The sequence below is a fragment of the Pipistrellus hanaki genome, assembly GCF_964339955.1.
Source record: "Pipistrellus hanaki genome assembly, chromosome: 15".
In the NCBI taxonomy this organism is placed as follows: domain Eukaryota; kingdom Metazoa; phylum Chordata; class Mammalia; order Chiroptera; family Vespertilionidae; genus Pipistrellus; species Pipistrellus hanaki.
In genome coordinates this window covers 47,246,025-47,257,997 of record NC_140517.1, presented here as the reverse complement: position 1 = coordinate 47,257,997, position 11,973 = coordinate 47,246,025, and the positions used below count along the sequence as shown (strand labels likewise).

Below are 11,973 nucleotides of genomic sequence, written 5' to 3'. Positions count from 1 at the left end.
GCTTTCTCCTTCCGCCTAGGTGGGTGTCCTGCCTTCCTCAGAGTTCACTGTGGGTTCAGCTGGGCCCTGGGAGGAGCCACCTCTGGGTCCCAGTCTGTCCCAAAAGCTCCGCCCCAAGCGTGAGGCCAAGCCCAGGCTGGGGGGTGCCTGGCACAGCCTGCTGAGCCATCGGGGGTGGAGAGGGGTAGGCCAGTGACCGGGAAATGCTGAAGGCGCCGGGGGAGGGAGGGCGTCAGGGGTTAAAAGGCATGGGTCGGGGCTGAAGTTGGAGGCAGCTGGCGGCCGCAGAAGCTCTCTCCTCCCGGGGCCCCTCGCCCAGGTAAGGTGCGGGCGCCTTGGGGCAGGGGCTGGGGCCTTGGAGGGGAGGGTGGGGCAAATGAAGGGGGGACAGAGGGAGCCTAGCTGAGTCAGGGAGGTGGCGAGAGAGACCTGAGGCTCAGGTGCAGATAGGAATCTGCAGAGACCGGGAGCTGCAGGCGCAGGGAGATAAGCTCAGGGTGAGAGCAGGTGTGGGAACCAACCCCGGGAGGAGGGGAAGCCGGGGCCGAGGAGAGGGGCTGGAGCGTGCACCGAGGGCCCAGCTTGCAGGGCAGGGTGGAGGGACTGGCTGGCTACCTGGGGTCCAGGTCTGGCAAAGCCAGTGCCCTAGGGTGCACGTCCCCACCCCCATCCCCGCCCCCCGATGAATTTGGGGAGCAGGAGGAGGGCCAGGGTTCTCCAGAGGGCAGGCGGGTTTGCACCTGGGAAGCTCAGGGGTCAGAGATGGGGGTTTGGGGGCGGCCCTTTCACACCTGCCTTCCCAGTTCTCAGGCTCGGCCCGCCCTGCCCCCAGCCCTGCCCATCCCCTCCGCCCCCCCAAACCCAGGAGCTGCCATGTGGCCCCTGGCCAGTGTGATCGCCTTCCTGACCACGGCCTTCACCTCGTCAAGTGGTAAGAATGGCGGGGGCGGGGGTGGGGTGGCTGCTGCAGACAATGGGGGGAGGGGAAGCCGCGAGCCCTGCCCCCCACCTCCCACTCCGGGCAGGGTCCTCTGGGGACAGCCCCAAAAACTTCCTGCTTAATCCCGGAGTGACCTGGTTTCAGGGCTGAGGTCAGTCTCCCTCCTGTCCCTAGCAGCCTTCCCCCTCCATCCCCTCCCCCATTCCAGGCCTCCTGGCCTCCTAGACACGGGTTCAAGTCTTCACGCTGCCCCTAGGAGCAAAGTGACTTCGCTTCTTTGTGCTTCGGTGGTTCCATCTGTAAAATGGGGGCAGGCGGGGCTGGGCAAACGTAGGGTTACCGTTGTTCGCATGGGAAAGAATGCAATCCTTAATTAATAATAATAATCAATAATGATAATAATAGCAATATCGTGCTTTGCATAGCACTCCTCACTGCAAATGCACTTTTGCCCATCAAGGGTTACTGCGAATATTAAAATGAAATGAGGTAGCTAGCGCCCGTCTGTGCTGATGGCCGGCAGATGGAAGAGGTGGAAGGTCGGTTGGTTGGTTGGTTGGTTGGTCATCGTGGTCACCAGGACCTTATTAGTTGTGTTCTCTGTCCATTCTCAGAACCTCCCAGTTCTTCCTCTCATCCTTGGGGTGACCCCAGAGCCCCGTGGGTTCGGCTGCAGACCTCATCCCAACAAATTACCCACATGATTAGTCAATCACCAGCTGCAATTGTTGCAGGAGGGGATGGCTTTTAAGGATCAAGCCAGGAGGCTAGGTATGGCAGCTCACTGTCTGGAAGCCTCCTCCTCCCTACCCCCCCAAAAGGACTAGACCCTGGAGCTAAGTCCCAGTGGAGGGAGGGGGCCAGGAGCACCTGGCAGCAGGCTTGGTTTGGGTGCCTGGTGTCCTTTGGCAACACTCCCAGCCCCTTCTGGGGGCCACGCCCTAGGATCAGAGCTCCACATGCATTGGCTTGTGGAATCCTCAACAGCCTTAGGAGAGACCTGAGCTATAATTACTCCAGTTTCGCAGCTGGAAAACCCAAGCCTCCAACAGGAGGGGCCAGCCCTAGACAGCAGCAGGGTTCTAACCCGTGCCTGCCCAGTCCCCTCCCCCACATCCTGAAATCCATCTTCGTTATTGTAGGCCCCAGGTGTGTGCCTTTGATGGGAATTGAACCTGCCACCCTTGGTGCAGGGCGTCCACTTCCCCACTGAGCCACACTGGCCAGGGCAAGAACTGAGTTTTTAAGTTTCGTTTTGAGGAGTCTAAATTTAAATAGCCACGCCAGCTAGTGCCACCATATTGAATTTGGTAGGCCTGGAGAAAGAACTGTCGAGAAAGAGAAAGCAGCAAGTGCCAAGGCCCTGGTCGGTTTGAGAACAGATCTACGAAACTGGAACAGAGTGAGTGAAGAGGAGAGAGGTGAGGGATGGGCTCGAGGAGACTAACAAAGGTCAGATGATTCAGAATCCTGCAAACTTTGAACTGGGGAGTAGTTAGCCTATGGATGGTATTTGAAGCCATAGAGGAACCCAGTAAATAAGATGTTGAAAAGATAGATGCATGGATGCATGGATGGACAGATGAGTGGATGGGTGAAGGAATGGATGGACGGATGAGTGGATGGACAGATGGATGGACAATGGATAGGTGGATGGATGGATGGACATATGGGTGGATGGGTGGACAGATGGATGAACAGATTGATGGACAGATGCATGGATGGAGAGATGGGTGGATAGATGAAGGGATGGACAGATGGACAAATGAATGGATGGACAAATGCATGGATGGACAGATGGGTAGATAGATGAAGGGATGGACAAATGGACAAATGGATGGATGAATGAAGGGATGGATGGATGGATGGAGGAAGGGATGGGTGGACGAATGGTTGGATGGATGGTGAAGGGATGGATGGATGGAGGGAGGGAGGGAGAAATGGATGAATGGATGGAAGGATGGGTGGATGGGTGGATGAAGGGATGGACAAATGGATGGAGGGAGGGAGGGATGGAGGGATGGATGGATGGATGGATGGATGGATGAAGGGATAGAAGAATGGGTGGGTGGATGGATGGATGAAGGGATGGACAAATGGATGTATGGAGAGAGGGAGGGATGAAGGGATGGATGGATGGATGGATAGATGAATGGTTGGATGGATTGATGGATGGATGGATAGATGAATGGTTGGATGGATTGATGGAGGAGGAATGGATGGATGGATGGATGGATGGATGGATAGATTGGTGGATGGATGGATGAATGGATGGACAAATGGATGGATGGATGGATGGATGGATGGAGGTAGGGATGGATGCTGCCTAGGTTGTGGAGGTCCATCTCACTTCTACCTCTTGAAATCCATCCCCGTGGTGGAATGAGAGAGAAAATGCAGGTGGGGAGAAAGCTTATCAGAAACATCTTCATTCCGTGAACCCTTCTACCCTCCTTCCCCCTATCCCTCCCTCCTCCCCACCCCCGGCCCCGTGGAGGAGATGACACTTCTGTGGAAAAGGACGTTGTCATCTCTTTGCCCCGAGTCATCTCCCAGAGCTTGAGAGATGACTCGTCTGTTCCTGGTCACCAAGAGCTAATGCTGACCCTCTCCCCAAACTCGAGAACTGCACCTCCAGGCCTCCTCTGCCGGAACCCCGGGCCTCTGACATCCCCTCTCCTCTCCCAGGCCTCTCTCAGGAGTACCCCAAGATCATCAACAGCACCAACGGGACCAATGGGTTTCTCCCCGGCGGCTACACCTGCCCTCCCCACTCTCAGCCCTGGCAGGCAGCCCTGCTGGTTCAGGGGCGGCTGCTCTGCGGGGCAGTCCTTGTCCATCCCCGATGGGTCCTGACTGCAGCCCACTGTCTGAAGGAGTACGTGGAGGCTGGGGAGGACGGGGGTGGGATGGTAATGGGACTGGGTGGAGTTTGCCTTTGAGGATGAGGTTGAAGTCCTTTCCGGTTTGGAGGTGAGCGGGCGAGAATGGGGTTTGGGTGGAGTTAGGGGGTTGGGGACGGGAATGGCCTTGGCAGTGTTTCCCAAAGTGTGGTAACGCGTACACCCAGGGGTACAGGAAGAGTTTGGTGGGGACATACACTGCACCGCGCTTAGCTGCGCCTAATTCTACGTTCTCATGAGTACGAGGGGTACTCAGCGTTAACGAAAATTATAGAAGGGGTACACATATTTCAAAAGTTTGGGAAACACTGAGTCGTAGAGGATTCAGATGGGATTGGAGTTGATGGGGGAGAAGATGGAGAAGGTGTGATGGAGCTGGGAGGGGTTAGGGAGGGACATATCTTCTCTAAGCACCCTGTTTCTGCCCCCACAGGGGATACACAGTCTCCCTGGGCAAGCACGCCCTGGGGCACGCGGAGGCCGGCGAGCAGGTGCGGGAGGTCGCCCGCTCCATCCCCCACCCTCAGTACCACAGCAGCCCCACCCACCTGAACCACGACCACGACATCATGCTGCTGGAGCTGCAGTCGCCCGTCCGTCTCTCCAGCCACATCCGCGTCCTGCCTCTCTCGCACAGCGACTGCCTCCCGGCGGGCACCTGCTGCCGGGTGTCCGGCTGGGGCACCACCATCAGCCCCCGGGGTACGTACCCACACAGGCAGTCTCACAGGTGGCGGGGGGGGGGGGGGACACGTGGGCAGAGGCAGGACAGTAGGTTGGAGGAGGATTCACTTTATAAAAATTTGTTGTTGATTTTTATTTTATTTAAAAAAATATTTTATTGATTTTTATTACAGAGAGGAAGAGAGAGGGATAGAGAGTTAGAAACATCGATGAGAGAGAATCCTAGGTCAGCTGCCTCCTGCACACCCTCCACTGGGGATGTGCCCGCAACCAAGGTACATGCCCTTGACCGGAATTGAACTTGGGACCTTTCAGTCCGCAGGCAGACACTCTATCCACTGAGCCAAACCAGTCTCAGCTGTTGTTGATTTTTAGAGAGAAAGAAGAGAGAGAGAGAGACAAATTGGTTTTGTTGTCCCACTTGTTGAATGCATTCGTTGGTTGCTTCTGGTATGTGCCCTGACCGAAGATCGAACCCACAACCTTGGCAAATCAGGAGGATGCTCTGACCAACTGAGCTACCTGGCCACAGCGAGATTCCTTTTTATATAAAAACGAAAATAAAAAAAATATATGGTTCTAAAGAAACAAGAAGAACATACACTTACGTATGTGTATTACAGATAACGTAATGTATAAAGTTATGCATATCTTTTACATAAATATAAATTTATAAATATATAACGTTATGTTACAGATATCTTTTATATAAATTTATAAAGTTATATACGGTTATAAGTCATATACTATACAGTTATATGTCTTTATAAAAATTTATAAATATATACAACTTCATAGAGTCTACATATTATGTGCATGTTTATAGAAATATACATTATATGCCTGGCTGGCGTGGCTCAGCGGCTGAGCGTCAGTCCATGTACCAGGAGGTTGCTGGTTCAATTCCCAATCAGGGCACATGCCAGGGTTTCAGACTGGATCCCCAGTAGGGAACATGCAGGAGGCAGCTGATTGATGTTGATGTTTTTCTCATCAATGTTTCTATCTCTCCCTCTCCCTTTCTCTCTCTAAAAAAACAAAAACATTTTAAAATTAAAATATACATCATACATCTGTATATCAATATGCAAATTATAAAAATTTAGGTTTCCAAAATATAATTTTATATTTATGCATTTATTTAAACATATTTGTATGTAAATTGTATATTATGGTAGGTATATAGTAATTAAATATAATAAAATGAAAACTGCTTTATCCTTTGTGTATAAATGTTATATATGTATGTGTGTGTATATATTATATATATATATTATATATATATTATAAATATATATACACAAACACACACTGAGAGGCCAGATTATTATGATCTCTGAATGCATGATAATCTAGCCACTCAGTATATATATATGTATTAGAGGCCCAGTGCATGAATTTGTGCATGGGTGGGGTTCAGCCAGCCTGGCTATGGGGAGGGGACATGGGTGGTTGGCCTGCCTGCCTGCTGGTCAAGGGGACAATTTGCATATTAGCCTTTTATTATATAGGATATACACTGAGTGGCCAGATTATTATGATCTATGAATGCATAATAATCTGGCCACTCAGTGTGTGTGTGTGTGTGTGTGTGTGTGTGTGTGTATAATATATATAAAGTTGATCTACAGTGGCAGAGTCCTGAGCCATCCCCGTACTCTCCCATCTTCAATTCTGTGTCTTTCCGCCCAGCATGCCCCATCTCTCTCCCACCCCTTCCCTATTATCCTGTAATTCTTGCCACTTCTCCTGTGGTTTCCCCATCCCCCATTCCCTCTCACCTCCTCTGTCTTCCTAGTTCTCCCCACTCTCTCTTGTCTTCATGCATCAGTTCTCCTCTCCCTCTTCATCTGCGTCTCTTCACACTCAGTTCTCGGACCATCTCTCCCTCTACTTTCCTTTTCCGTGACACCCCTCCCCAATTTCTCTCCACGTTTCTGTCTCTCCCATCACGTTCTCCCCCATCTCCCTCTTCCCATATCCCTTTTCTGCCAACTGTCCTATCAAACTCCTGCCTCACAGCCTGTCCAAGACAGCTATCCCCAGACCTTCTCTCTCTCCTCCCCAGTGAGTTTCCCACAAACCTTACAGTGTGCCAACATCCAGCTGCGCTCAGATGAGGAGTGTCGGCAGGCCTACCCGGGGAGGATCACCCGCAACATGGTGTGCGCCGGCTCCCGAGAGGGCGGCAAGGACTCCTGTGAGGTGAGGGAGCGTGGGGCTGGGGTGGGGGGCTGCCATGGGCCAGGGTGTCAAGCCAGAATGGAGGTGGGGACGGATGCTGCAGGGGAAGGATTTGCTTCTAGCCTTTGGGGAACTAGTCTGTGTAAGGTGAGACGTCCCCTCGAGTAGAAGGTTAAGGCAAAAGGGAGTACCCATGGGATGGCAAATAGACCTCATCGTAAGCCCCAGCTGTGGCTGACAGTGGCTGCAAGATTCTGATGTTGACATGCATACACGTTAGGATTCTTTTGGTTGCAATTGACAAAAAAAACAACCCACAAACAGAAAAGCAACAAACAAACCCAATTCAAACTGCCGTAAGCAAACACTGGCTTTTAAAGCTGGAAAGCCCCGAGGTCCCTGGTTCAGGCACGGATCGATCCAGGGGCACGTGTAATAGAGGTAAGGTTCATAGGAACATCTTGAGCAGGGCACTGACGGATGTCATGTGTCCTAGAACCTCCATCGGGCTCAAGCTGTGGGATTCTCTGATGGACCAAGTCAGAGTCACATGACTCACGGTGGGAGCTGGGAAGGACAGGGACTAGGGGACGGGGGCCATTCCACACATGAAAAAAAAAAAAAAATCAGAATGTTGTTAACAAAATAAGGTAAAATGGATATTACATGGGCAAAAATGACAGCTAGGTAAAATAGAGGAGGCTTCTTCTCTATTGTACCTAGAGGCCCGGTACATGAAATTCGTGCACGGGGGTGTGTGTCCCTTAGCCGAACCTACACACTCTCCAATCTGGGACCTCTCAAGGGATGTCCGACTGCTTGTTTAGGCCCGATCCTAGTAGGACATTCTTCTCACAATCCAGGACTGCTGACTCCCAACTGCTCGCCTGCCTGCCAGCCTGATCACCCCCTAACCACTCCCCTGCCAGCCTGATTGATGCCTAATTGCTCCCCTGCCAGCCCGATTGCCCCTAACTGCAGTCCCCTACAGGCCTGGTCACCTTTAACTGCCCTCCTTTGCAGGCCTGGTCCTTCCCAACTGCCCTCCCCTACTGGCCATCTTTTGGTGGCCATCTTGTGTCCACATGGTGGCAGTCACCTTGTGTGTTGGAGTGATGGTCAATTTGCATATTACTCTTTTTATTAGATGGGACTGGTAGCCCTGTGCACGAATCCGTGCATCAGTATCTCTTCTGCAGGGCCTGGTCGCTCCACACCCATTACCCAGAGGCTCTCTATGGCCCAGAGGCCCATCCACGGCCAGGTGCAGAAAGCTTGCCTAGTCGCCGTGGTGACGAAGCAAGCATTCTGCCAGGCCGCTCATGCTGTCCACTCTCAGTGGCCTCTCCCTGAGGACTGGGGGATTCTGGTGGAGCTGAAAGGACTGGGCACCACCATCTGTGTGATGGAGGATGGTTAATTTGCATATTAACCTTTTATTAGATAGGAGGACTAGTGGCCCAATGCACAAAATTTGTGCAAGAGTAGGCCTTCCTTACCCTGGCTGCTGACACCAGATTCCTTCTGGCACCCAGACCTGGGCTTCCCTTGCAGCTTCATCCAATAGGTTGTCTGGAAGGATGTCTGGTCTAATTAGCATATTACAGATTTTAGAGAGGAATGCAAAGGGAGAGAGAGAGAGAAAGAGAGAGAGAGAAACATCAATGATGAGAAAGAGTTATTGATCGTTTGCCTCCTGCAGGTCCCACATGGGGGACTAAGCCCGCAACCGAGGGGCATGAGCCACGACCGGGCATTGAACCCTGTTCCCTGGTTCATAAGTCGATGATCAACCATTGAGCCCTGCTGGCTGGGCTAGAGGACGCTTCTTAAGTGGAGGCTTGGCTCCATGGGAAAGGGTGTGATAATGAATCAATGGTGAGAGCCTTATTGGTAGTAATAACATGTGTCCCGGACATGAGGAAAAGTCAACCCAGATGTGACCGGGTTAGCTCAATAGTAAGATGGCGTGAAGACACCATAAAGCCAGAGCAGGTTGGGGGTCAGGAGAAAGAAGGATGGGTGTGTGGGGTAAACTTTCACCATTTTCATGAAATGGGAACAAAACAAAAAAACGGAGACACACAGAAGTCTCCCCCTGTCTCAGTGTCTCTCTCTCACTGAGATGGGGCGAGGGGAGGGGGGGGGGGGGCAGACTTGTCTCTCATTCTCTGTCCCTCTGAGTTTATCTTTGTTTGTTTTGGATTCTGTATTGTTTTTGAGTTGTTTTTTTTTGTTTGTGTTTTTTAATTTTTAAAAATATATATTTTATTGATTTTTTTTTTTTTTTTTTTTTACAGAGATGAAGGGAGAGTTGGAAACATCAATGAGAGAGAAACATCGATCAGCTGCCTCCTGCACACCCTCTACTGGGGATGTGCCCACAACCAAGGTACAGGCCCTTGACCAGAATTGAACCTGGGATCCTGAGTCCCCAGGCCAAGGCTCTATCCACTGAGCAAAATCGGTCAGGGCTGTTTTTGTTTTTGAGTCTGTCTTTCTATCTGTTCCTCCCTGTCTTTGCTACTCACTGTCTCCCCATAGCCCTCTGTCTCTCTCTGCCTCCATGTCTGCCTTGCTCCATCTTTCACTCTCGCCCCACAAGGCCCCTGCAAGGACACACACCCCCTTTTTTTTTTCTGTCTCCCCCACTCAGGGCGACTCGGGAGGCCCCCTGGTCTGCAACGGAAAGCTCCACGGGATCATCTCCTGGGGAGACTTCCCCTGCGGGCAGCCCAACCGGCCCGGAGTCTACACCCGCGTCTCTCAGTACATTTCGTGGATCCAGGAAACCATCCGAGGACAGAGGCCCCGAGAGCAGGAGTGGACGAAGGGCCCACAATAAAAGTCGGGTTGCCTGACCCACCTCCTCTGCACGCCCTCGAAGCCCTCCTTCCACAGTTTGCCCAGGTCTCTCCCCCACCCCATCCCCGCCCCTGCCAGAGCGTTGCACTTGACCCAGTGATCCGTGTTCCCAGAATGCCACACCCCAGATGACATTCAGTGTCTCAAAAGCACTCGGCCCCTGTTGGCATCACGGTCTACCAGACGTTGTACCCCTGAGACTCCCCAGTTCCCCCGAGAGTCCCAACCAAGATACGTTCTGGGTCTCCCAACTGTTTCTGCTTCAACCCAGATCACCATCCAAAAGTTCTGTCTGTGGGATCCTTAGGTACCTCCATCCCATCCCAGCGATGGTCCATGTCCCATGAATGCACCATTCTTGTAAATATCCCACACCCCTCTGGATACGTACTCATTGCCAATATTTTATTTTAGACTAGAGGCCCGGTGCATGAAATCTGTGCACTCAGGGTGGGGTCCCTCAGCCTGGCCTGTGTCCTATTTACAGTCCAGGAGCCCTCGGGATGTCCGACTGCCACGGAGGTGGGAGAGGCTCCTGCCATCGCCTATGCACTCACCAAACAGGAGCCCGGCTTCTGGCTGAGCAGCACTCCCCCTGTGGGAATGCACGGACCACCAGGGGCAGCTCCTGCATTGAGCACCTGCCCCCTGGTGGTCAGTGTGCATCATCGCAACCTGCCGTTCCACCATTTGGCTGATTTGCATATTAGCCTTTGATTCCATAGGATTTTTCTGTGCTTGTAAAAAATAATTATTGTTGAAAGTATTACCTAGGTTTCCTTTCCCCCCACCCCATGGACCCCCTCCAGGCCACCCCCACCTCCTGCCCCAGGCCTTCACCATCCCATTGTCGGTGTCCATGGGTTATGCATGTATGCATACAAGGTCTTTTCCTTGCCACTAGATCCTTCTATGTTTCGTGCTCAAGAAGGTTCTAGACTCCCCATGACATTTCATTCCGACAACATACTCTCGTGCCCAGCATCTCTGGTGTGATGCCCTTCTGCATGACATCGCAGCTAACACTGGACCCTCCCAATGGTCTGTTCTCACATGGTTCTGGACCTCCCAAATGTCCCATCCCTGCCTACCTCCCACATGCTGTCAATATCTGACCCCCTGGCAATATTCCCTCTCTCTCAATCCCCGAGCCCATGCTGGAATATAGAGTGACGGGGTTCAGTATCCCCAGGGGGGGCAGTCTCCATGCCCAAACCCTACTGTCCATCACAGATCCTGTCCATCTGTCTCCTCCAGGGACACCCTCATTGAGTGCCCCCTGCTGGGGTCTCCTCTTTGCCCATGACCTCAGCACACAAGGATCGAATGCTCGGGCCACTGGGGTCCCTGCTTTGAACAAGTCCTGGAACTCACCGCCTCTTCTCCCCTGTGAGACAGGACTCCTCCTCTTTCCTCAGAGCGCTGCTTTGAGGATAAGGACTGAGGACTCCCCGCCATTATTGGCACAGTTCCCTAGAAAATGTCACTCTGGGTGGCAACAGCAACCCCTCTGCCAAGTGTCCGAAAGGTGTTGCATCTGTTTCTCCCTGTACACGTCTATTCGGTGCTGGCACTGGGTATCGGCAAATACAGTTTGTTTATTTACATGTCAACGCCTCTCCGAAGCCAGGCGCGTTTGTAGACACGGTGAATTAAACAGACAGAAACCTCTGCTCTTGTAGAGCTTACTTGTTTTCTTGTGGGGAGTTGCATGATAAAGAAGGTGAATCAAGAAATAGACGGTCAGGTGGCAAGAAAGACAAAAAAAAAAAAAAAGGGTGGGCCCTAGCCAGTTTGGCTCAGTGGATAGAGCATAGACCTCCAGACTGAAAGGTCCCTGGTTTGATTCTGGTCAAGGGCACATGCCCAGGTTGTGGGCTCAATCCCCAGTGGGGAGCATGCAAGAGGCAGCCGATCAATGATTCTCTCATTGCTGATGTTTCTATCCCTTTCTCTCTGATTAAAAAAAAATAATAATAAATAAATAAAAACAGGGTGGAAGGATAGAAAGTTATGATGGAATGCATGAAGCTGCTAATATCTATCTATCTATCTATCTATCTATCTATAGACATATAGATATATATGATATATATATTCAGAGAGGAAGGGAGAGACAGAAACATCAATGATGAGAGAGAAGCATTGGTCAGCTGCCTCCTGCAAGCCCCACACTGGGGATTGAGCTGGAAACCAAAACTGAACCCAGAACCCTTCAGTCTGCAGGCCAACACTTGATCTACTGAGCCAAACCAGCTACAGCTGGAGCTGCTATTTTAAAGAGGATGGTCTGGGAAGAAAATGCTGCACATAAAACTACATGCAAGCTGTTATAGCATCTACACCACATGTGTCAAACACAAGGCCCGCGGGCCAAATCCAGCCCGCCAGGCCTTG

General features: G+C 51.7%; 1 protein-coding gene across 1 annotated transcript; it reads left to right on the top strand.

Annotated features, from left to right (window-relative positions):
* The first annotated feature begins 270 nt into the window (after positions 1–270).
* LOC311633480 (kallikrein-13-like) lies at positions 271–10,357 on the top strand. The gene is made up of 6 exons (XM_084906228.1): positions 271–319; positions 866–931; positions 3,629–3,818; positions 4,277–4,545; positions 6,596–6,732; positions 9,368–10,357. The coding sequence occupies exons 2-6, from the start codon at positions 874–876 to the stop codon at positions 9,554–9,556; spliced, it is 843 nt and encodes a 280-aa protein (XP_084762354.1). The 5' UTR covers positions 271–319; positions 866–873; the 3' UTR covers positions 9,557–10,357.
* The last annotated feature ends 1,616 nt before the right edge of the window (positions 10,358–11,973 follow it).